This window comes from Trachurus japonicus, chromosome 7 (genome assembly GCF_045865225.1).
Source record: "Trachurus japonicus isolate A0001 chromosome 7, Traja_1.0".
NCBI classification, from domain to species: Eukaryota; Metazoa; Chordata; class Actinopteri; order Carangiformes; family Carangidae; genus Trachurus; species Trachurus japonicus.
The window spans coordinates 15,580,607-15,606,096 of NC_140913.1; the positions used below are offsets into that span (position 1 = coordinate 15,580,607).

The window sequence follows — 25,490 nt, forward strand, 5'->3', positions numbered from 1 at the left end:
CCTGCAACCAATTCACAACACCGACAGAACAAGTGCACGTCAGGCTCATTGACATGCAGATCGCATGCATGTGGTGGTTTGCATTGACCATCTATGGTTAAAATGGGGCGTGTACAGGGCGGAACGTGAAGCTGATTCAGCTGCACACACTTGTAAGAACTCTGTGATTTATAAAGGGAAGTTTGCTTAGAAGTGTGCGTACGCAGGGTTTTATAAGTCTGAATATTTTTTGGCGCACGCAAAACTTGGCTTTTGGGCGTACGTACCCTTTTAGTAACTATCCCACGCACAGTTTTATAAATGAGACCCACTATTTTTTGTCTTTTTGTGTTGCTGCTCAAAAAACTTAAAAACTTAAAAAGCTCAGGCTGCACAGTGTACCAAAAGTCACACATTAGAAATGAAAAAAAAAGGAAGATGTTTAAGTCATTATAATATTACTGAATAAATTGATTAATACAATGAACTCCATCTGTCTAATGTCAGCACCCACAACTTCTCAACTCAATAGCTCTCCAATCTCTCCAACCATGATCAGTGGACAGACTATTGATTTGACTAATATGTCTGCAGAAACTCACAAGACAGAAAAGCTGCTTGTGTCTTTATATTTATCGGAGCAGATCAGCCAGACACTGACTGCTGCTGTCCACAGATTGTGCTCTATGACTGTGAGACTGAGTGGCGACAGGCCCATCCATGGTATGAAGATAAGCATCTTCTGGTTGTTGGTGTGATGATGTGTTGTTAAGATGCTGTTGTCATAGAAACAAAACCAACAGTAGTAGTAAAACCAAAACCGCAGCACTTGTTTTAAAGAAGAATAGGATTTATGCACAGCTTCACTACTTCCTGAACTTATGCTGCGTTCGATTGCACTCGGAACTCGGAAAGAAGAAATTCTGACTTCCAAGGTAAATACGTTTCATTGCACAACTGCGGAAAACATGGCCGGCCACAGTAAGCTGATGTTGTAGCATCAAAAAGTACTGCTGGGGAAGAACATTAGCTACTTGAGGGAGAGAGAGAAAGAGAAACACCACTTCTGCAACACACAGTCCTGAACGCACCAGCGAGGGGAATCCTGCATGCGTCATAGCGAGCCGTGCAGGTGTCAACTCTTGCTGCATTGTACGTGCGGAACTATATTCCCTTTCCCATGACTTCCCCCTTGCTTAAACATCTAGGTTGGAAAATAAATAGCCTAAATAAATAAACACCTCTCACAGTGTGCAACGGCAATTTGCTTTGACGTAATTCTGACCAACTCGGGCTGCTTGGATCCTACTCGAATTCCCGAGTCAGAGTCCCAACTTCAAGGGCCGTTCTATTGCACTTTTCCAATTCGAAGGTCGGATCATTTCGAGTTCCGAGTGCAATCGAACGCAGCCTTAAACAAGCTCCTTTATTTCCTGTCTTACATGATTGGACAGACTGATTAATCCAGGTGTGTCTGACCATTGTTGTGACTACTGAGGTCAGAGTCAGACACACCTGAATTAATCAGTTTGTCCAATAATGCTCATTTGTTATTATCATTTGTTGCTATTCTTTGGTTTTTATTCCATTGTTTGTTGTGATAACACCCCCTTTAGCTACATTTACATTACATTCAGTTAGCTATACCCCATGCTGTGAAATGTTAAACTCTGTGCCTCCGTGTAAAATATGACATGCATATCTCTCATGGTTGATTGCTAACTTCTTACCTCCAGAAGTGGTGGGATGTCCTCCACATTAAAGGCATCCAGTAGGCCTGAGCTGCTTTGATATGTGGGACTCCCACAAAGCTCTACTTGAACATTGACAGGGTCTATAATGGACAGCGCCGTCTCCTGCTCACTCCCAAGCCGACACGAGAACACCTGGGGTTGACAAGATGCTAAGAATCAAAACTGGTGAACATAAAACACTACAAGTACCAATGTGTACTTTTCCTCCTCTTTGAGCCTCACTGGGTACTAAACTAAAGATGAGGTGAGGTGGGTAAAGTGGAGGTGCAAGTTGTAGCAACTGAGACTGTAAATCTTTAAATAAAAGAATCCTAATGAATGGTTGCACTGGTAGAAGTGTAGTGTCCTCATTAGTAATATATTACCACAAACTAGTGCTACAACAGTGCTCACCTCTATTCCTGCAAGGCTGCCAGAGAAGGGTCTATCCAGCAGACGGGGTTTGTAGGTGAGGACAGTGGTCCCTTTCAGAATGATGGCATTGGTATCCAGACAGGATGAGTCCTCCACAACCACAAACTCTGTGCCTGGGGACAAAAGTGGGGACGCGTCATTTAGCATTTCATATTGATTGTGGTCATCTGCCTTGAGCTCTAGGAAATGTCATCCATACCTCTCAATCCCCTTTATGTCATTACAGTAACTGGCCAGTCATCTATATTTCCTAGTTGACACAGTTTTGAAGCATTTTATTGCAGAAATGGGTCCAATCATGCTGACCTGTGACATTGATCTTGACCTCCAGATAGCGGTCCTGAGTAACAGGTACTGTGGACCTCTTTGTGATCACACCACTCTTGACTGTCTTTGGCATGACGGCTCCAGTGGTGGTGGCGCTGACCGTGCCTGAGTCAGTACTGTTAGTGCTGGGCCCTTGCTGACGACCATCACTGCTGCTCGTCACCTTCTCCTCCTGTGTCTGCAGGAAGTCTCGTACCAGCTGGAGCCAGTCGAAGATGAGAAAGACCCGCAGGTTGTTGAGGACCACCGTGAAGCAGGAGGAGTCACGTGTAGACCTGCAAAGAACATGGCCCACAGCTTATGTGACTAACTCTTTACTGGCTAAAATCACCTTACATATCTATGTATAGTCATTTTTGGAAATGTTTCATCAGCTTGAAAAGTCTCCACTGATACCTGTAATGCAGCTCCAGCTGTAGAGACGCCCGGTTAGAGCCTGTTTTGGAGGGCTGAAGGATGCAGTCAAAGACGTTGTGCTTTGCCCCATTAGTTCTGCCCATACTTTTGGTCAGCCCAGTGTACCGAGTGTCATATGCCAGTATGGAGTGAGACACCAGGTTGAAGGACTTGGATCCGTTGGAGAAACTTTCAAAGAGGAGCTTGGATCTCATAAAATCAAACCTTTACAAGAGAAATACAAATATAATATTCAAACATCATCTTGTCTATCCATACAGCATTATACAATGCTGACATCTGGTATTCCCTTAAAAAGTCAGAGTAAATGTCACATCTAAGTATTGAAAATCAAAATATGATTCTATATGTTTTTATATTATCATTTAAAGATACAGAAGGCTCACCTTGCTAATGAGCGTTTGTGGTCCGTGGGTTTAGGCCTGTCAAAAAGCTCCAGACTGACATCCATCATGTCCACCAGGAATGACAAGTTTGTGTAGACATCTCCACTCAACACCGTCTGAAGGATATAAAACATCATTATCAAAAACTATGAGCTCTATTTCATCCTTTCATCTAAATACACCATGAACTAAAAGTTAGACGTTGGAACCTTTCTTGCAGCATAGATTTAATGAAAGGAAAAGCTGATGTTGCTTTATGTTATAACAATGTTAGCAAAAACATGCGTGTTTTTCTCACAATTTTGCAAAAATATTGAGAACATTTAATTCCCCTGCAAATAATCTTCAAATATAAATTTGACTAGAAATTCAACAATTACGTCAAAGCCAGGATATTACATGTGTTTAGCAGGTCAAAATGGGCAAATCAGGTGAATTTCATGAGAGAAGTAGAATTTTCTACAAAAAGGTCCACTGCAATAATATATTCAGCGAGTTGATCAGAGTATATGTGCATTTGCATGCTTTCTTACATAGGTGCTGGGATCCTGCAGGTTGTAAGGTCGCAAGAATTCCTCAACTGGCTCTCCTAGGTTGTGCTCCAGCAGCCCTCTGATCAGCTGGTAGTGGTCCAAGTCCAAACAGCAGTGTACCGACGACAGGTTGCCATGGATGGACATGTCAGGTACTGCATGGCACAGCTCCCTGATAACATCAATGAACACAAACATGAGTCGAAGTAGAGCATTTGGTCCTATGTTAACATCAGGCACTTCCATACCTTCAGCTTTTTTTTAGAGAGGATACTCAAAAAGTGAAAGAGCTATATGATGTGGGTAAATATTAGTCATGTTTTATGAAAATGGACTCCATTGGAAAATTTGTGTAATTGAAATGTGGTATTGGTATTAAAGGGATAGTTCAACATTTTGGCAAATTGGCCCATTGCCATAATCGCTATAGTCATAGCAGTAGGTTCATTACCTTTAATTGTAGGTGTAAGCTATTTTCAGTACGGCGGAGCGCAGCAGCTGGCTGCTCAGAGCTACGCTATGGAGGCTAACGGAATTTCTTGGTTTCCCTCATTAAACTCATCAAATTCAACATCCCAAAACTCCACAGCGCTTTTGTAGACAAGTTGTGACCTGCACAACCACCACGCTATGAGATAATGACGGAACGATACGAAACGGAGCCGTTTTCGAGGTAAATACAGGGTAAATACGGAGACTGCTTGCTGAAAAACTGTCCCTGAACGCAACGCGCATCAGCGGTTTTGTATGAATTTACCTCGAAAACGGCTCCGTTTCGTATCGTTCCGTCATTATCTCATAGCGTGGTGGTTGTGCAGGTCACAACTTGTCTACAAAAGCGCTGTGGAGTTTTGGGATTTTGTATTTGATGAGTTTAATGAGGGAAACCAAGAAATTCCGTTAGCCTCCATAGTTAAGCTTCAGTACTTTTTATGTTTGCTCTTATGTTTATTATAATTATGCACCAAAATGCCTAAGAGCAAATTCATTGCAAGTTGAAAACCTACTCTATGCAATAATTAAATAAATGACCACATCCCTTCCACATCTTGCCTAAAACACCTTAGGTCTTATGGAGTTAAAAGTGCCCTGAAAGTGCCCAGTGCTTCTACTCATCAATCCTAAAATTATACTAAGGCATGGTGGACATTTGTGGACTAATCACTAGTAGGGACTCACAACCATGTCACTCATCTTGCTGGTTTATGATAACAGTAAATCTGACTTGAGCGGGACGTACTTGTCCAGGTTGCGTTCCACTTTAAGCTTGAGGCGGCAGCAGTTTTTCAACAGGTTGTCTCCAGTGCGACGAACAGTGTATGAAGGAAAGACGAGGTCTGATGTTTCTGCAGGTTTAACCCCACTCTCCCAGGGCTGACAGGGGAGACGCTCTGCAGCAAAGATATCCATCTCTTGTAGGTCCAGTGCAATGCAGTCCAACAGGCACACATGGTCCTCTGAAGGGAAAAGCACACCACATGTCAGGGGTTACAATCATTAGGTTTAATGGAGGGTACAGTGCAGAGAAAAAAAGAAGAGTACAAGTTACGGGTGGACAACAATCCACCACAAAGGTTTAGCTTTTCTCAAACTTCCAAGAATATCAGTCAAAACAGTCATGGGTTTATGTTATGCATGTTATATCAAGTGAATCTTTCATGGTGATCTTTGTGGGTTCGTACTAAAACATTAGCACCCTTTAACTGCAATATAATTGGCCTCTTATCATGACTCAGGTTCACTTTTCAGGTAACCCAGCTCTAGCTCCTGCATGTAGTAGTACTGAAAATACCATGTACAGCTTCCTTTCAGGTGAAACTCACCTAAGCTGTGAGGGCCATCCTCTTCTCTGCCTATGTCGAGCACCTGGGGCCGATCAAGGGTGAAACCCGTCGAGGAAGAGGAGCTGGAGGGGGAGGTTTTAGTCTTCTCCTGCTCAGTATGGCTTCCTGCAGCATTCTGGACGCGCTCCTTTTTTAAGAAAAAAAGAGAAAAGACCTCAAGTCCACTTACTAATATGATCGACACATACACACAAAAACCTTTTGAAGGGGCCAAAGCACAAATGATTTGTCACTGTTTAGCACTGTTTCCACTGTTCAAGCATTCCTTAAAACAATCCATGCAACAGATATTTTAGCAGAACGCTCAGTCCATCACAGAACCAGCTGCAAAGAGACAAACGGCAGACCAGGGGCTGGTTCATCAAAAGTTCTGAAGTACATTTTCAATCTGAAACTGCATTTAACTGCAGTTAACAATGATGCATCAACTGGCAAAAATAATTTATATGTACTGCCAGCTGCCTTTGGACTATTCATGGGATAATTATTTTAAGAAATTTGGGGCTTTTTGTACCTTCATCATTATTATAGGACAGTATGAGAGAGACATGAAATCAGGTTATAGAGAGAAGGGGGTGACATGCAATAAAGGGCCACAAGTCAAATTCAAACTTGGACAGCTGGGGTTTAGATAAGGCTACTATTTTTATTGAGCCACTGTCAGAGACCCAGTCTGGTATGTTAGAAGCAAGTCAGCAGGCACTGTATGGGTGGATGCACAGGTAGTGTGACTCACCAAAGAAGGGAAAAACGCATGTGCCATGGTGAGTTTCTCTACCTTGTCTTTTCGGGAAAAGGTGCCATGAGCTCCAGCAGGGAGGAAGACGTTCTGTACTTTCAACTGGCCAAGATTGGCCACAATGACCCTTGGTGACCGTGAGCTCTCTGGGATTAGAATAACTGGGGCTCCTGCCTCAATATCCAGCAAAACCCTGGATGCTCGCTGAGGATGATAGCGCACCTGCATATGGAGACAGGAGGCCAGAGAGGAAAGTTCGATAAACAAAGTGAAATTGATAGCGAAGAGGACTAAGTAATAAAAACAATTAACTTCGACAATAAATTGAGCTGGCATCAACTGAGATCCTGAGAATGCTTGATGCAGACCTGCACTGGCATGTTCAGGACTATAGAAGGGATTCTGTTGTAAGTACTAACAGAGGTGACTGTGACATACAACGCCGCAAGACCAAATTTGGTCAAATGGTGGTGTCCATCAGAGATACACAGTCCTGGAATATATTATCAATTTACATTAGAGACTGTGCCACTTACACCACTTTCAAAAAGACCCTCAAACAGTGGTTAGTAGCAAGCCAGACCTGCTCTCATACGTAACTTTTTGTCTTTCTATTTTTCTATATGGACTCTTAATGTGTATTAATGTGAATTGGGACCTATTTTTTGTGTAAAACTGTGTTTTATCTATTTGTATACTGGTATATTGTTTGTATGTTATGACTTGCCTTAGGACAACGGATGTGAATTAGCAACTATGCTAACTCCGGCTTACATTGATGCTCTGGCTGACATGTTGATTAATAGGAAATGTCCTAATCAAATAAATAAAAAAATAAGTTGGAGTGATCCTAAAAAAAGGGTAAGGAGCAGTAACGGCCAGTACTCACAGCCTGGCCCTCCATTGCAGCCCTCTGCCTGCCCAGGACATCCTGTAGCTGGGTGAAATGCTGAATGAAAGCCACCACCTCGGCCTGGAAGCGCTGGGTGTGGACATATTGCACTGAGGCCATCTGCAGAAACACCTTGATATCACATTCCCGCTCCAGGTAGGGATCAGGTTGGCCGTATCTGAAACAACCAGAACAGACAGGTAAGCAAAAAAAATGTTTTTGAGTTCTTTTGTGTTGTGAGGACTAATTGTCTGATGAAACTTCTGTGATATATACTTATGGATGTTGAAAATAAGGGCCTCCCCTCCTCGTGTGGTGAAACGCTCCCGGTAGAGATCACCATGTGGTGTCAGGTCACTCAGCGACAAACTCCCTAAACTGCCTTGTAATTCCAAGTCGCCATCTGAAATATTACACATGAAGTGATTGCGAGCATTAGGTTATCCTCAAGAAACTGAAAAAATGTAAGTTATGTGGAGGCCTTAACTAAACATGATTTGTGAATTTTTTCATACATACCTAACATTTCAAGATGGGCAGATAATTTGGATACACTAGCTCTGGCAAGCTCATTGAGTTTCTTGTTCAGTATAAGACACAAAGAATGAACCTAAAAATGAAAACATAGACAAGTTTAGTCATGACGCCGCCACTGCAGAACTGATCCTAGATTAGACACTGGCAGAGAGAATACAAAATCACAACATTTTCATAGTCACTATACCATGGTGATGTTATCAACATCCCGAGAGGACTTTAATGCATTTTGAAAATGCTACTTGATGCGTATTTAAGTTATTTCCAGTAACAGAACGCTATTGTTTAATATTTCATTTAGAAAGTTTACAGTCATTCAGTGGGATGTGGCTAACAACTGTCCCACTGATCATTCTTTCTATTTGATATCATTCTCCATCCACAATATAATATAATTCACAAACTGGTTCAAAGGTTTTGTAATATTTCACTCACAACAACATTTAATTAATGTCCATGAAACAGATACAATTATTATGTAGTGGTCAGGTGAAGTGACACCAAACATAAATACAGATGTTGACAAGCCTAGCTCGATAGCTTGTAGATTAAATTACTTGCAACATAACATTTCATTTTTTACATGGTATTATATACTATATGCTGGATATGGGTTATGTAATGTACATGAATACTACATTACACATACATGAACTACAGCCTACTAACAGCACGTAGTATTTTCACAGCCCAGACAAACTAGACCCATTGACTCACCTTTAGGTCCACCTTAGTGTTGACGGGCTCTGGTGTTTGCTCCTCACTGATGTCTGGTTCACAGAGGGGGTGTCCCGGCACAGACTGAACTGACGCAGACTCTACCTTCACAGCATGATTATTGGCTGTGGAGCCAATACCAAAAAAGTCCAGGATGACCACCCACGTCTGCAGCGTGATCAAAACGTCCAGGCAGTTGAAGTCAATATCTATACTTCGTCCCACACCGCCATAGCGCGTCCTGAACTCTGGGTGGCTCTGGTCCACCAAAAGCACATTAATATGAACCAAAGACTCATCAAAGTTTGGAGATGAGTGATGGGTTTGTGTATGGTGGGTAGGAGAGGGGGGTGGAGTGCTGGGACATTCTGCATCGGTCTTGGTTTTGCGACTGCTGGGTGAAGGGGTGCTGGGATGCCTCTGGTAGAGCTGGAAGACATTCTGGGCCTCTTCCATGTGAGCAGGCAGCGAGCGAGGCATGTCTGGGTACAGGGCATTAGATGCTGACGGACAGCTCTGGGAAAGGTATTCCTTTGGACTGAAGGTGGAGGGCTTGGGTGCTCCACGAGACACCATCAAATGTTTGTACTTAGACTCTGGGTTCTGCTCCAGGAGGTCCTCCATTAGCAGCGAGCGCAGTGCCAGTTGGACTGCCAGTGTCTGTGGGTGGTCTCTGGTGAAGTCTCCCTCCAGATCTTGGAAGCGCAGACTGACTAATCCCTGGGAGCCCTGGGTCAGATCAGCGCTAAGCTGGACCTGCAATTCTGCCACATGTAAGGTCATTTTCAGCTGAGTGAATGTGGGGGATTGAAGAGGAGGCTTGTGAGACTGCAGAGGCAAAGGAGAGGAAAACGACGAGTGGGAGAAGCTGATGTGGGGAGGATCCCTTGCGAACAGTCCTCCCTGAGGATCAGGAAAGCGGTGAGGTCTGGTGGAGGAAGGAGTTGGTGGTGGGGGTGTGGGCGGTTGACTGGGTGTGACCCGTTGCTCCTCAATGAAGGACAAATTATCCAGTGTGTGGAGGACTTGCTCATAAACAGACTTGCACAGGAACACCTATCATCAGAGAGTCACATATTAACACCGTTAATAAATACTTAGTAACATTGTAAAATTATGAAAAGGCCCTGAATACCCCGATGCATTTTTATGTTTCACTTATTCTGGTTAAATAGTCAGTTTCAGTTAAAAAAAACAACCAAGAGCAACAGAGGGCTGAGTATGAGATTACTGCTGTGATGATGGACTGAGCACTGTGTTTGTTTACTGAATCTACTTAGTAAGGCAAAGAGAACCACCTTTTAATATGAGTTACAAGACTTTTCTTGGGGTCTGATCTGTCTCTAAAATTGGCCACAGTAAAATTGTACTAGTACCATTACTATACAAAACACACACACTTATAGGGATTTATATTAGATGTAGATATAGATTTACAGAATTTACATAGTACAAACCTGAACAGGGTTGACAAATTTGCCCTCAATTCTTAGTAACCCTGTGCTCCTACAGGGCTCCTCCGTGGTGAGGAAGGAAAACTGAACATTGTCTTCGTCAACGGGAACTTTCTCCAGGGTGAACTTTATGGTGGTGTCTTTCAATATATGGAAGGCTGGTGAAGAAATACATATGAAAAAGGTATGTTTTCATTATTTTCATTACCATGTACCATTCAGAATAAAACAATCCTTTGCATTTGTAACATATTAGCAACCAATTCTCACCTTTCCCCCGGCTGACATACTCGAAGAAGTCATGACGTGTAAACTGTTGTTCATCACGACTGACGCTCCCACTGCGAGATGGTGACGTGGTGCTAACACGAGGCCCTCTTCCTGGCCTCTTCAAAACCAAATGGCTCATGTTGAGTGAATACAGCCGAATATCCTTGACGAACACCTGGAGAATCTCTCTGTCAGTGTCCTGTCCAGTCACAAAATTCTGGATTTTTATACTTCCGAGATGACCAACCAAAAGCTCAGGGTGTCCAGGCTTACGGGGAATGGACACGACTGGTGATTCAATTCTGATATCAAGGGTGAGCTTCACCAAAAATGTATCCAAGGAGGGTTCAGGTTCCTCTGTGGGAACGTCCTCCTCATCTTCAAATGGATAAGCCCAGCTCTGACTCTGAGTTCGACTTCTCCGTGAGGGAGTCTCGAAGAGCGACACCATACCACTGTACTCTGCTGTCTTGGTGGCTAGAACTGTTGACACTTTGGTAGCAGCAGTTTTTAACATGGAGCGGAAATTGTCCTCTACCTCATTAGCAGACAGACTCAGCTCTTTCAAGAACTTGGCTGAGTGATTATAGTGCAAAGATGCCATTTCGAGCCGCAAGGAGCAGTCACCTTGGGCTTTCTCCATAAGGCGAAAATTTAAAGCTTCTGTGGGGGAACCTTCTGTGTCAGGAAGGAACGGTAGTCCTGCAAGAGTTGAGGAGTTGTCTTCAACATTGCCGATGCTAACCACGAACTGGCTTCGGCCTCCTTCCTGGGTCAGGTCCACCAACTGCATGGCCCCAAGTGAACCAGTGATGTCCAATCGACTGCCCATAGACACGTTTACTTTGGTGCCAGTGATGCTGGCTGTGGCAATCTTCAGACCTTTCTTTTCAGCAACCAGGACAGAGCCAGTGGACACAGTCCGAAGGAGTAGCACGTTAAGGCGGTGGATCTCTACAGTCAACTCTTTGTTTTGGTCATACGTGGCTTGATACGTTCCCTCCTCTTGCTCACTGTAAGGCTGTGCTGTACACTGTTGTGCCGATGATGTCAAACTGCTTTCCTCTTTGGGGAAAGACTTCTGAAGGAACTTTAGGAGCTCCACCATGGTCTCAGGGTTGAGAATGATGTCCAGATTGTTGACTTGCATGCTTGTCACCTGAAGGGAGCTGTCAAGATTCATGGAAGGGCAGTCTGAGCTCACGAACTGGTACTCAAGTTTAATTAGTGCCTCCTGGTCCTTGAAAAGGGAACTGAAGGGGGAAATTCTATCCCAAGGCTGATCAGAGGTTGATTCACTATGTGGACCCTGATGCTGGGGAGACCTGCCATCTGGGGATGACACAGGGGACGAAGGCTGGCTCTCCCTGAGGCTGCCTGTGGGTATGTCAAAACTGAGATGTTTATGAGAAGCCACAAGGAGGTCGAAGTCTGACCCATACGTCTGTAATGTGTCCACCAGCAGAAGACCATGGACGGTGAGAGAAACTTCAGCATCATAAGGCCGCTTGACAAAATGAGCATTTGTGCCAAATACCTTGAGGACAGATATGTAGCGTCCATCACTCTCTACACCAAGCTGCATGTAATTAATGTTGAATTCAGCTAACAGTAGTCGTGACTCCACCAGGACTTCCCGTGTGTGCTGCTCTAAAGTCATCACGCTCTGTGTCAGGTTCTTGGCAGAACCCTGTAGCTTCCAGGAGCTGTCCTCTCTCTGAAAGATCTTATCATGACGAAGGGTAAGTGGGTCTGGAGACCGTATGTTGGAGCCTTTCTCTTGACTTGTGTCCCCTTCACTTACAGCTGGACTGGTTAGCCTAGCCAGGCAACTCCTAAGGGCGGTCATTTTCTCAAGGTTGATGTGGACTTTGAGGTCTGGTAGACTTCCAGACAGCACAGCCCCAGGGAGCTGGGGGTCTGATGTATAGCGCAGCCTCTGCTCAAGCTGCAACAGCACGTTAAACTTCTCTACCACATGAGTGGGTCCTACGTCACTCTCTTGAAGATGTTTCCAGTTGTCCTTATATCGACCGACCATTATCTGCAGGTCCTTAAAGGACAAAGAGTATTTTTCATAAAGCTTTCTGGTGTAGGCCTGTGTAATTTCAGGAGATACGAGGCTGGGAAGTTCTGGGCTTTTGGGTTGTTCTTTTAAGTCCATTTCAGGTGGTGGAGACTCTGGTGGGGTGGCAAGGGGTGTCTGGTACTCATCATCACTCATGTCTTCCTTTTCAGCTTGTTCAGTTTTTAAGCTGGTCTTGCTGTCATCTTAAAAAATGAATAGCAATATGTTGATGATTTAGAAACCACATGTAGTAAACTAACTGTACTTACATTTTTAAAATGTATGAGTATTTTACCTTGAGAGTTTGTGAGGAGAATCCTGCCAAGATCAACAACAACTAACATCGGATCCCCTGACTGAAAGTCATCAGGAAAAATCACCTGGGGTGCACAGATGTCCAGTTTCATTGTCCAACGCTTACTGTTTTCCTATCAAGCAAACACAAGAGCAGCATATTAAGCAACGATCAAACTGAGAACTATTACGTGGCACCATTCAGGGAATCTTTCTTACAATAAACTCTCCGACGAGTAGCTGATCGATGGTTTGTCTGATCTCTGCCTTGGTCTGCATCTTCAGCTTGTTGTACTGCCTCCTGGCAGCTTCTGCCACTCTCAGCTCCAACTCTGACTGATACCCAAAACCTAAAGATGAAATATGATAGTTTAAAATTCAATTATATAAATTAGAGGACTATCATGTTGTAGCTTGCTTGATCAGTTTTCATTATTTGCAGTGCTACTCACTGATCCCTTACTTTTTTTTTTAAACATTTGAATTTATTGTATACAATTATATGCATGCTTACGTACACCATAAAAGCAAGTTTCAGCACTTACCTGAGGTGTGAACTCTTCCTTTATAGAAGAATTCAGCAACTTTTTTAATTGCTTGTGGGTTGTAGACGATGTTCAGTGGACTAGTGCTCACTTCTAGTCTTCTCTCAAACTTACACCTTGGAGGGTTACGCTCATAAATCATCTCAAACACTGGTGATGATGAGTACTCTGCACTGCATCCTAATAAAGAAAAAATAAAGCAAAAATGTTTTTGCATGCTGGTGCCCGTTAGTCATACTGCCTCAACAGTCTGATTTTTGCGACATCCAATTTGTAAAGAGATGTTGAACCGGCATTTTGTGAACAAGACTAAGCAAAAAACCCTACCAGTGGTCCCTAGAGGCAGGCATTGTAGTTGTAAAAGTTCAGTCCTCATTTCAGTCAAAGTATCAGTCTATTTTGATGTGTCACTTCACACAGAGCAACACAGGAGACCACAGCATTTGAACCCTTTCTTGTCTCAAGCTGACTGCAAACTGAGGTCAAAGGTCACTGAATGTGTGACATATATATTAAAATTTAAATAATATTGTTAAATCAATTCTGAAAAACATAAAAGCATAGTCTTACCAAAGGTAGAGCTGGAATGGCCAGTTGGCTGATTAGAGGTAACAACAACTTTGTCCTACAAGGGACAGATATTAAACCATTAGGTGACACATTAGAAAAACAAGCAGGATCTGCAATCCACTTTCTCAAACCTTTCTTCACATTATAAACCTGCTGCCCACCTCTGCTCATTAACTTACCGTTTTGGGAGACACCAAGACAGGGAAGATGGTGCCCTGAGTTGTCAAGTCTCTCAGGAACAAACAGCCCAGTTTAACAGAGAGCAGTGAGGACTCTGAGCGGGGGAGAGACTCCACAGTCACCTGCACACCTGCGGAAATGTGGTCACATTAAATTAAATCATAAATCCAAAATCAGTGATGGACAGTAGGTATTAAGGAATATGTAGAAACTCCTGGAGCTCACAGACAGTTTTGGAAAGGAGAATATTTGCAGCAGCATGTTTTATGAGGCCGCACTGACCTTTAACCTTTTACCAAATTCTAAATGAAATAAGCAATTTGAAATTAAAGTGAGGTAACAGCGAGCCCGACCATGAACCTTTGGGAACATAATGCCTCGGGTCATGGCGGTCTATCTAAATGACTTGAAACATGTTACCATCTATCCAAACACTTCTTCTTGGTACCTGAGAATTCCAACTGGATGACCCCACTCTCAAGCAGCGTGTCCCCCCTCCGGTCCTCGTGAAAGAGTGTGACTGCCCCCTTCTCCAGTAAGAACTCCAGCCGGGCAAACAGGTGGTCACGTCTGGTGAAGGTGTTCAGCGTGTGAGAGTCTTCCAACGGGTCAAACAAGTCCTCTGTCTCTGCTGGAGATGCAAATCATGAGAATCACCGGTTAGTGCGGAAATAGTAACGCAATAAACAAAAAACATACATACAAAACATAAAAGACTGATTCATCCTACAGGTCTCTAGACTAAACAACCAATTTCAATAGTAGCCTAATAACTAGAATCACTTCCTCATAGCCATCTGCCTTTTCCACTCCTCTACATCCCTTTATATCCAGAAATACAAAATATTCATCCTGTGCGAAAGCTTGTCACAATTGCTGTGTCAGGGCTAAAAAGTGAGGTTACTGCAATCTTGACCTTTGACAACCAAAATCTAACAATTTCATGAACATCCAGATTAGTGTTTGTTGATGTCACTTTCACAAAACCAAAATCATGTCTTCTGTGGCTATTACGACCTCGACCTTTGATCATCAAAGTCTAGTTAGTCGGTCCTCAAGTCCAGTTCAACTTGAGTTTTCATGCCCAAGAGAATGTGATCAACAGATGTGAGACATGAAAACATTTTTGCCATCATACAGAAGTTTCCTTACCTAGAATATCCCAGGAGGATGGACTTGGCAAGAGCTCTTCAGGCACGTTTGGATCCTGGGAATCTCCATACCAACCTCCCCAGCCCGGGAACCAAGACTGCAGGTACTGTATCATCCCTGAGCTCCCACTCTTAGGGATGGATGTGGTGGGTGAACAGGGCGGGGGTTCACTGCTGGGCTCTCGCACAATCTGGAAGAGGAGACAGAGACCAGAGAACTTATGCTGAAACTATGAGGTATAAGGTAGTAGGGCAGGATGGGTATGATGAACTACTTTTATCAAAACCACTGATCAATTCTTCACATTCCTCATATTGGTACTTTTTTGGCTTTTTGTTAAAGTAAATAAAATAAAACAGTGACCGGTGAAACTGTAAGCTAGTAGGTTGTGAACTGTACATCTTCTTGACTGTTTTTGGATTTTTCCAGACGTCGCTCATGTTTTACCCTCATAAAGACTTCAACACACTTTAAAACATTTAGCTGTCTCCACCATAGTCACTAAGAGCCGGGTCTGTGTGTCAATGCTAATGCAATTTTAATTTTATACACTATTTAACACCCAGTCATCATTAACTTTACCTCCGCAATCTCTTCCTGCTTTCGAGACCAGTCATGAACAACTTCTCTGAGACTCTGCAGCTCCTCTAACGTCTGTTCCTCCTCCACTCGCTCCAGTTCGCTCTAGGTGACAAAGACAAGCATCAGTTCGGTTACATTCATAGCAGCATTCAAACTTAAACTCCTGCAATTGCTGTCTTATCACAGTAATGTGCGAAAAATATACCAGTAAAGCTAGTGGCAGATATAGAGCAGAGAACAAACTCTGACAGCGCAAATAGCATCATTAGACACTTACTAAAATCACATCTTAAAAAAGCTCTGTGGTGAGTTTAGGGTCACTGCAGCAAAAGACAGAGCACAGTTCATCAAAAGCCCTGTACTGCAGATGTTATACATTATATTACTCTCACACTTTGTAAAAGCCGGCATGTTTTGTGTTGGTGGCCTGGCACACACTATTAAGTACGCTGGACAGCATTCATACTTGCTAATTGCTGCTGTATGGACTCAATATCAGGATTACATTTAAAGATATGGATAGATGTACCTCTTCCTGAGGATTCAGTGGAACACCTTTGAGCTTTCTGAAGTAGAGGCTGGTGTAGGTCTGTGCATCTCGAGCTCGCTGCAGGGCAAAGTCCCAGGTGCCTCGTCGCCGCTGTTCCCTGATCTCACTCAGATTGGCCTGGATTGCAAACATCCACCACTGCCGACAGCTGCAGGAAAACACCGTTCAAATGTTTATAGTACACAAACAATGAGTAATGACATGAAGTAGGGCATTACAGCTTGTTTATGAGAGATTCTAAACAATAACACAACTATTTTCTATTTAATAATATAGAGTAATAGCATACTCGGCAGATAATTAAGTTACACCTCCTCTGTGTTGTAAACTGGGCTAATAAATACTATGTGGAGTGTGTGAACTTACTTCCCACAAATAGGGACTTTGGGTCTCCATTTTCGGTAAAGCATCTCTCTCTCCCGGCGGTCAAGCTCTTTGAGGAACGCCATGATCTGCTGGTACTGTACCTAATGGGACAACAAACACACATACACACACATTAATGTTTGATCTATTGCTCTGATTTTGTTTGGTTATGTTGCTGTGATGTATTTGTGTGTCACACATACAAATAAATGTTGGTGGGAAAAAAACAACAACGTGGATGGACCTGTACTATCATGACTCTCATGGTAAATTCTGTTTAATCTATAAAAAGATCTCCACAGCACCAATTCAATCAACATAAAAGAGTCAAGTTATACATACAGTACCACTCTGAAAAACACTTAATGTTTTCATTCTGATAACTTCTGATTCCAATGTCAAGTTTCCACATGCGGACAAATCATTGTCATTAAATACAATGCAGATAATTTAAAAGGGACAAGTTGACTTCTTTGGATGGAACTGCATTTATATAGCATAGACCACTCAAAACACTTTACACTACATCAGGGGCACTTCAATGTTCAGTGTCGTACAGGACACTTCACACATTTCAAATTACGAATATTTCTAGAAAATATTTTTGCATAGTCAGATACTGTATTGAGACCTGTGACAAGCGTAGCGACATGGGCTCCAGCTGAACCTGGCCTTCAATCCTTGGAGTGTGCCGAGACCTCAGAGGCTCCTTGGAGGCGTTTCTTCTTAGCAGCACAGAGGCACACACTGGTTCAAAGATGTATTGATGCTCACGGCTCTCCATACACCGCGACATCGCTTCCTATACAGTTACAAAACAAAACAGACCAGTGATATTGACTTCAATCTCTTGAACTAGAGAGTGTCACACCCGAGAAGGTGCTATTAAATCCAATTTGTTTTGCATCATGGCAATACATCATTCCCCCAGATAAGTGATTGTCTGTCCCTCTAATGTCACAGTAAAGAGTGTGTTGTGTGCCTCAAGTAGCAGGAATGCCTTTTTTCTAGCATTTGTACAATTCAGTTTGGTATGGTATAAATGTTACTTTGTCTAAAAGAAGTGACATGAATTGCAGCTCAGAGATGAGATTTAATCCACGGTGACCAAGAAAGTGGTTGAGACTCACCTGGATTTGATTTGCAGGCAACTTTCCGAGCATTTCACACTCTGTGTCCCAGTAGACACAGAAGTCTTCGATCTCCAGCTGCTTTTGTCGGAGGGACTTCTGCATCTGAAAACGCAAAGAAAATTCCTGTTAACCTTGCCAGTTACAATATAAAGACAGACTTAGACTCTATTTGTCCCAGAAGAGAGATTTGTTTTCACTTGACTGAACATACAAACACACACACAATTACAACATACAATTCTCATAAATATCAGTTTCTGGGACATCCGTGCTACAAAAACTTCTTTGGTGAATGTAACAAGCTTCTTTATTGCACACTAACTGCAAGCTTTGCATAATAGAGAAGTCCTAGATATATATTCAAACCAGATGTCATGCTATGAACGCTAATGTTTAAAGCAGATATCAGTGGAATGTTTTTGTTAATATAAGTCCTAAATAGTCCTATTTTCCGTCAGCAATCACTTACATGAAGTATTTCAGCCTAAACACGAGTCTCTCCGTCACTCTGCTCTGCTGTAACCCGAGGAGAAAATTTTCCTTGTGGGATACAAGTGTTATCCAATGAGGGGAGAGAACGGCATGAAGGGCTGTGTGTGCAGCCAAGGGATGCGCGTGAATGTGGTGACGTAGCACGAGGACCAATTGATGCCTGACAAGGGCGGGGGCTGCTAACTCATGGTGCGTTCAAGGAAACTCGTACTTTGTGTTTTTCCTTCCTGTGAAGTCATACCAGTTCGATCTGGTACGAGTTCACGGGTCGGAAGTTACGAGTGGCCGTTATAGGGAACTTTCACAGACAACAGGACGGTAAAAACACGAGCTACGGGTTACCTGGAACGCTACCAAGTCGTAGTTGTGACTTGAAGCTGTAACTTACGGTTTCAAAAGCCTGCCTTGAACACAGCATTAGCCGAAACGGCCGTGCCGATGATATCTGCTTTAAGTACCACTAAAAACTTTGAAACAAGAAGTTAAGTATAATTTTACATTCTTACTTTGAAATCACTTTAAATTGATACTTACAGTCTCTTTGGAGGGATTCTGGGCAGAAATGTTGTTGATGCAAACCCCAAAGGAAAAAGGTTTCTCTGGGTTGGAGAAGTCATCCTCAAATCTAAGATGCACATCTTGAATCTTCAGCTATACATGAAACAGACAAAAAGTTCAATTTGTACCTCAGACTCTGATAATAACAACTACTTGCTGTCCTTAGACAGGCTGACCAAAGCTGACCACAGTGTCCAGACAACAACATGGGTATTCTGTGTCCTGACTTTTGGAAGGTATTTACTTACTAAGCATTCATTTTTTATGAGTGTTTTACCATTTGTAACTTGACTATGTTGTGCATAATTACATGTTAGCACCTGAGTATTGCTTCAACAAGGCCTTCAAAAACTGTGTAAACCACGACAAGTACAATGGGATGTTTTCAACAGACATACATGTATTGTTCATAATATAGTTCCAGCTATAGCCTCTAATCCTGGATAACTTACCTCAATGTTTTCCACAATCCTAGTGACTACTGAGGCAGTGACTGAGTACCAGTAAGACTCTCCTCTCTGTTCACACTCACTCTGGAGAAGGCAGACACATACATAGACAACAAGTGCATAAACCTTTAACAACAACAAAGATTAAATATGAAAGTGAGCTGTCCACTAAATGGATTAAAAAATGATTCCTGGTGGGGTTTTTTTTTTTTTTGATTTGCCATTAATAGGACAAGGGATAATCTAATTTTATCTATATTGTTGATGCACCTACTTTAAATCTGTCTTCGAGAGCCTTGAGCAGACGTTTTTTGCGCTCTCGCTCCTCCTCTCTCTCCGTCTCTCCATCATACTCCTGCAGCTGGGTGGGGCCAATGATCAGGTTCAGCTGGGACATGGAGATGACCCATGGGTCACTGTGAGGCCGGTAGAAAGGGATCTGGAGCGTAATCTTTCCAATAACGCCTGGAGAAAGATGATGCATGAATCACAACAGAGGAAATTATATGCAGATATAATTAAAGCATCTAAGTCAGCGTTGTTATATCCGAGCTAGATAGAAGATTTGTGAATCTTGTACAGATGTCATGGATAACCTCCTCCTATCATGTGTGTTAAGGCCTTCATTTGAAATCATACTACTTGTCATGCTGGAAACAAATGTGTATAAGAAGCATTTGAGGGGCATTGAATCACTGTTACACATAAAGATCTATTATCATAATGACCCCGTTCAGACTTCAGCCATGTCAGGTGATTCAACGAAAACTTGTCACTTCTAAGTTCAGCTGTGAAGACGCCCAAAGCACATTCTGGACGCATTAGAGATCCAATCCTTCAGACGACATTCAGAGGTGGCCTGGGCCACATGTGTCCACACTGCTTTTGAAATGTGTACACAAATGCGTCCTGACCACACTGAAGGACATCCTACGCTTGTGATGTCCTCCAGTGAAGTCCTCTCAGTTTTCATGAAGAACCAAAAATATTTTCTCCATCTCATTTGTAACAGAGACATTTAGAAACTAGAGGTCTAATGCTCCTGAATTTCATTGCACTTTGTAGTTCGACCGATATCAAAAGAAGAAAGTCAGTAAAAGCAAACCCAATTTTTCCTAAATGTTGGAATGGCTCTCTGTGGGAAATGAATGTAACGTGATGAAACATGATGACATGAACTGAACTTTGTTAAAGGCAATTAAAAGGTTTTGGTAGGTAACCACAATGATACATGTGTATAGGGTATACAACATTGTTAACATGGACACTGAGTGTTGCCATACAAATATCACTTATTTCTCTATGTTTTAGAATTGGTGGAAAATGTATGGAAAAATAAAAAAGATCCCTGACTTTCTCTTCAAAAGCATCTCTCCTCATTTCTTTTCAGTGGTAAATGCAGGTATGTAAGATAAAGAATGCCGTGGCTCAACCATTACATAAGATCACGTGAAGGCAGACAGGAAAATCCTGATTCACGGTGAAACTGAAAGCAGTGCAGGCAGTGCAGCTACAAAAAGACTGGTTTGTGTGTTTTGTTCCAGCATCTGATGAACCGTGGCTTGTGGTGGAAAAGTACCTTGCCTGTTTGTACTAAGTTCTGTCGATTTGATTAAACAGTTAGTCAAATGCACGACTCTTCTCTTACAATGTACAATACCATGCTTTTTTCACTAAATTTACACTTTCAGTAAAGGTGTAAAATACAGTCTATGCGTCGATTCAACAACTCTGTGGTGGAATCAAACTGTATTGTGAAGACAACACCGGTGGCGTTAAAAGGGCCGAGGTTAGTTCAAATAATAACCTTCATGGGATGCCCATGAGTCAACCATAGTGCTCCTGCACAAGAAATCTGATGGAAATGCATTGTCCAAAAAAAAAAAAAAAGAAAGAAAGAATTGGTGGTTGGTTTTAGTATTGTAATTTATTAATGTGATATGTTAATGAGGTCAGTCGGTGTCTCTCACCAGCTTTGACTTCAAATGGCAGATCAAACTCTCGCAGGGCATCTTTTCTCAGGGGAAGGTTTTCCAGCTCCACTGCACCTGAGGAATGACAAGAATCAGACACAGTCTGTGCAAGTGCTGGGCCGCCTTTTTTCCCAGTAAGTGCTGATGATCTCAATTAACACTAAAACTAGATAAAAGTTTGTTGCACTGTTACTGCATTTATCACACCGCTCGATTTAAATGTCTTTACATAGTTCTCAGTAATAGCAACATGTCGCTTAACCTGCAGCTGTCTACTACAAGAGTCCTGGAGTAGATCTTCATTATTGAAAGTTCAAATGTTCAGTATTTACTTCAACTGTTTCAGCTGTATGGTCATTTATTTTGTCGCTCTATATTGTGTTATAATGATTTTTTCCAGCCATTTATATAAATGACATCATATTCACTGATCACTTAAGCCACTGATGTTCATCCAGTGAGGGGGAGAAGGGAAAACAAGCAGAACACTGGAGTGGGCTTTGTAAGGTACTAAGTAATTATTTTGAGTGACCAGACAAAGTGAGCAGCAGAGTAGCAGAGAACTGTGAAGTTACCTTTCAGAAGGGCGATGGAGAGCTGGTCTGTGTTCAGGTTGGTGACATATTTGCCCAGGTATGTGTTCAGCACCCAGGCCACAAGGCCCTCCAACATACTGATGGATGGTGAAAGCTACAGAAAAGTGTGAGAGGAAACTGTGGTGAATACAAAAAACAAAAAAAAACTCTTGACTGTATTACTAACAGAGTAAGTTTAAAAGTCCTAATAAACACAGGACAGAGCTATAATCTAAAATGCAAAAGGTTTGTTCATAGCCATAAGTTAGTACGGCATGTGTGACATTAGTACTGCCATCCTGATAATGACTGAGGACAAGGAAGAAACTCCTGCCATGAATTCAAACATGGCCACAGTTTGTTTAACAGTGTATTGAAACAGAAAGTGATATCCATTTATGTTTCTGTTACTTTGGACCGTTAGTTTAATAAACACTGGTTTGGTGACAAAACCAAAGTGGACGCGCCCGAGGTCACGTCGTCACCCCCCGTATCAAGTCTCTATCAACCGACAGCAGCAGCTCACGCACGGTCGTAATTTCTCGGTAGAGACTTAGTCAAAGCGGTGGCCGTTTCTAATCACAGTCGGTGGCTTACTTACTCGAGGCTGCCTCCTCCTTTTATCCGGCGCTGGCACAGTGACAGTGACTAGACAAGTGAACTTTAGTTAGCAGCGGTGAAGCAGCACCATAACCTTCCCCCACCGGCTACAGCCACCATGAACTCAGCATAAATAATGTTAACACACCACACAAAAAAAAAAAAAAACAAGAGAGAGAGAGAGCAGGGTCATTGACTCACCGATTCAGATACGTCCGCTTATCGACCCAGCTCTGCTGCTGAGACCATGGTGTCGCCGCTGCCAGACCAGTCCGACTCCCCCGTCACCAGGCGGTCATGTCCTGTCACAGACACCCCGGACCCTGTTGGACAGGACGCACGCTGAGGCGACGGTGAGGCGTTATATGAACCACATGCCCGTAAACTACCACTGCACGGCAACTAGCACATATCAGCTGGACGAGGACAAAGCATGAACGGGTCAATGAACAAAGTGAAAAGTTGTCAGAGCGCAGGTGGTTGTGGTGGCGAGCCGAGCAGGGACAAGGTTGTGATCCCAGTGAGCTACCAGCCAAGTAGCTAAAACTAGCATGCGAAGGAGAAAAGCTCGCAGTAGAAAAAAAACAAAAAAAAAAAGGCAGCCCGATGTGTCGCACTCAAAGGCAACACGAACCGGTGTCGTTTTCACAACAAACACAATGAATCCTCGTGGAATAAATGGGTAATTTATTGTATTATCAGACCACACAAACCGTGTGTTGCTGCATCGTAAATAAACACACTTCCTAATAGCGATAAACTTCCAGCACACACTTCCTGTCACGTGACCAAAACAAACCAGTCCTCTTCTTTTTCTTCTTCCACGCGTTTATTGGCGGATCATAACCAGCTTTACAGGCGCTACCGCCACCTAATGTGTCGCAGCGTGTAGTGTCAGGGCTTTAGTTTAGTTCATCAACTCAATGTGGTGAAAATAAATATAATTGATAATTTTACATTGTTCAGTTGACTTTACTAATAAATATGGCAGAAATTAATTTGATGTATAAGTATGACATTATAATAATATGATTCTATTAGAAAACCATCAATATATGTGCAATCTGTATTTCTATTTTCATTTTTTTGTAGTTATTGTTAATGACAAGTAATGAATACTGTAATGAGAACCTTTGATATATTGATAATATTAAAAAGTCGATCGGCCAGAGCCACAGCCAATGTTTATATGCAGCACTCATTTGGGAATTATAGCTGCAAAGACGACAGACATTTCTGCTGCTGTTCACGCTGACTTACCATCATGAATGAATGGAGACACATTCTGCTGAAGCCCCTTTCACAACTCCTTTGGTGATAGGGTAGCCTCGCTAAAAATGGCACGTGAACCATTGCATTTATGTAGCACCTATGCAATGACAACCTTCAAACTTTGCAGGCAAACTGCAAACTGACTGTGTTTAATTTATAATTGTTGTCCTTGCATTGGTTGACCCAGTAGAGAAAAAAGTGTGTAATCACTCACAATACATAATAAAAAGGTTTATTTGTATTTATTTTATTTACACTGATGAGAGTTTACTGTAGTGCATCAAAGCCATTTAAGAATAGTTTTGCCAGACCTCTTTCAAAGACCTGTATTTCAAGGGCCTGTTTTAGATCAGTGAACACTTAAACACCTGCTGCCACCACCCTGTCTGCAGTCTCTGTGTTGATGATGATCCAACATATCTCATCTATCATCTTTCCCAAAATAGCCCTCTTTCTTCCATATTCTTCTTTCAGGGTAACAGAGATGAAGTGTAATTATTTGGTGGTCTGACAGACAGCTGTGCACACTGACAATCTTGTGGTCCAACCTGTTGAACACATCTCTTTAGGCTTGACATGGTCAGAAAAGAAGGTCAGACAAAACAGACAGGATTTCACAGCTTTCAGTCGAGCTTCACAGCATTTATCACTGGAAACATCTCACAGGTTGGGCAGCTTTTTCCCTGAGCTGCTTCTGCTGTTAGCTCTTTAATGTCCAAGCCACCATCTCTGAGATTAAATGATTGATCCATAGATCTGGTCTTCTGTTAAAACACTCTTTGCACATGGGGCATTAAGACATTAAGACATTAATATTCCAGCTATGTGACTGGTAGAGTGAACGCTTCCAGATAGATGGAGCACAGAGGCTGGTCGACTTTGTGTCAGATTAAGGGTTCTTGATTTTAAAATGTTTGAAATATGGTGCACTGTAAATAATATAGCTATGTGAAAGAAACAATACTGAAGGAGTAAGTCAAAATAATTACTTTATTTGAAAAGATCTGAAGACAGTGACATTATACCTTCAGATGAATTTACAAAATATTGATTCTAAATTACAGGATTTGAGTCAAAGGGATTCTCACAAGATGGGGTCAGTGGAGAAACAACACTGACCTATACAAACAAACCAGAACCTTAACACAATGACAGTCAGGTGTCAGTCAACTCCATCCTCCAAGACACCAAACAAAGGACCATGTATCAGAGTAAATTCAGCCCTTACTGGGGCAATATGTTTTCATCTGGCCTGGTATGTGCCCGGATCCATGGCCTGGATATGGCCTACATACAACATACAATGTTGGATGCTTTTTCTACATCTGTACCAATTTAGACAAACACAAAACATATTCCAGCTGTCAGCCAATACCGGAGGACAACAGCTGGAGTCTGTCCAGATGTGGAATTAGGAGCAGACTCAGGCTCAGCACCAAGATAGCCAGATCTTTTATTTAGCTACTTTCTGACAGGCTGACATTCCTCGTTATACCACCACCAGTCCGGACTGTTGATACAAGGATGGAGACATCGATTTGTGCTGTTGATGCCAGATTCCTACCCCTTAATGTGCTGTCTCAGCAGAAACCAACATTCATCATAGCAGGAGGCCCGTGCCATGCTCACTGGAGATTTCTGTTCTTGCCTCGTGGGAGTGTAACCCCCTGCTGTTGTAGTCCATCCAAGGCTGGACATGCTGTTCACTCTGAAGTTTTTCTGCCCACCACAGTTGTAAACTGCAGTAAGCTTATTTACTGTAGCCTTTCAACCAGGTCCAACCAGTCTGGATATTCTCCACTGACCTCTTTAAGAAGGTTAGCTCCAAATCAGCTGCTGTCAGCTGAATTGTAAGTTATTGCTTCAGT

At 42.5% G+C, this 25,490-nt stretch overlaps 1 protein-coding gene across 5 annotated transcripts in view; it reads right to left on the minus strand.

Moving 5' to 3' along the window:
• vps13d (vacuolar protein sorting 13 homolog D) overlaps positions 1 to 23,122 on the minus strand; it is a 47,079-nt gene extending 23,957 nt beyond the window's left edge. For 2 of the 5 annotated variants that reach the window (XM_085781446.1, XM_085781444.1), the window contains exons 1-33: positions 22,552 to 23,122; positions 21,751 to 21,865; positions 21,173 to 21,250; positions 19,477 to 19,667; positions 19,206 to 19,286; positions 18,730 to 18,846; positions 17,701 to 17,805; positions 17,202 to 17,372; positions 16,571 to 16,671; positions 16,184 to 16,352; positions 15,655 to 15,756; positions 15,073 to 15,262; positions 14,369 to 14,551; positions 13,920 to 14,050; positions 13,741 to 13,795; positions 13,171 to 13,350; positions 12,845 to 12,975; positions 12,627 to 12,759; positions 10,264 to 12,534; positions 9,997 to 10,151; positions 8,540 to 9,595; positions 7,805 to 7,895; positions 7,562 to 7,688; positions 7,283 to 7,463; positions 6,433 to 6,615; positions 5,634 to 5,781; positions 5,051 to 5,267; positions 3,811 to 3,982; positions 3,278 to 3,393; positions 2,871 to 3,095; positions 2,454 to 2,749; positions 2,127 to 2,260; positions 1,710 to 1,865 (exon numbers count right to left, since the gene is read on the minus strand). In XM_085781446.1, the coding sequence (XP_085637572.1) occupies positions 1,710 to 1,865; positions 2,127 to 2,260; positions 2,454 to 2,749; positions 2,871 to 3,095; positions 3,278 to 3,393; positions 3,811 to 3,982; positions 5,051 to 5,267; positions 5,634 to 5,781; positions 6,433 to 6,615; positions 7,283 to 7,463; positions 7,562 to 7,688; positions 7,805 to 7,895; positions 8,540 to 9,595; positions 9,997 to 10,151; positions 10,264 to 12,534; positions 12,627 to 12,759; positions 12,845 to 12,975; positions 13,171 to 13,350; positions 13,741 to 13,795; positions 13,920 to 14,050; positions 14,369 to 14,551; positions 15,073 to 15,262; positions 15,655 to 15,756; positions 16,184 to 16,352; positions 16,571 to 16,671; positions 17,202 to 17,372; positions 17,701 to 17,805; positions 18,730 to 18,846; positions 19,206 to 19,286; positions 19,477 to 19,667; positions 21,173 to 21,250; positions 21,751 to 21,847 (7,743 nt within the window). In that variant the 5' untranslated portion in view covers positions 21,848 to 21,865; positions 22,552 to 23,122. Of the gene's footprint in view, positions 1 to 1,709; positions 1,866 to 2,126; positions 2,261 to 2,453; positions 2,750 to 2,870; positions 3,096 to 3,277; positions 3,394 to 3,810; positions 3,983 to 5,050; positions 5,268 to 5,633; positions 5,782 to 6,357; positions 6,616 to 7,282; positions 7,464 to 7,561; positions 7,689 to 7,804; positions 7,896 to 8,539; positions 9,596 to 9,996; positions 10,152 to 10,263; positions 12,535 to 12,626; positions 12,760 to 12,844; positions 12,976 to 13,170; positions 13,351 to 13,740; positions 13,796 to 13,919; positions 14,051 to 14,368; positions 14,552 to 15,072; positions 15,263 to 15,654; positions 15,757 to 16,183; positions 16,353 to 16,570; positions 16,672 to 17,201; positions 17,373 to 17,700; positions 17,806 to 18,729; positions 18,847 to 19,205; positions 19,287 to 19,476; positions 19,668 to 21,172; positions 21,251 to 21,750; positions 21,866 to 22,551 lie in introns of all 5 variants that reach the window. The other 3 variants (XM_085781445.1, XM_085781442.1, XM_085781443.1) reach the window with 2 other exon arrangements.
• Between the last annotated feature and the right edge of the window lie 2,368 nt (positions 23,123 to 25,490).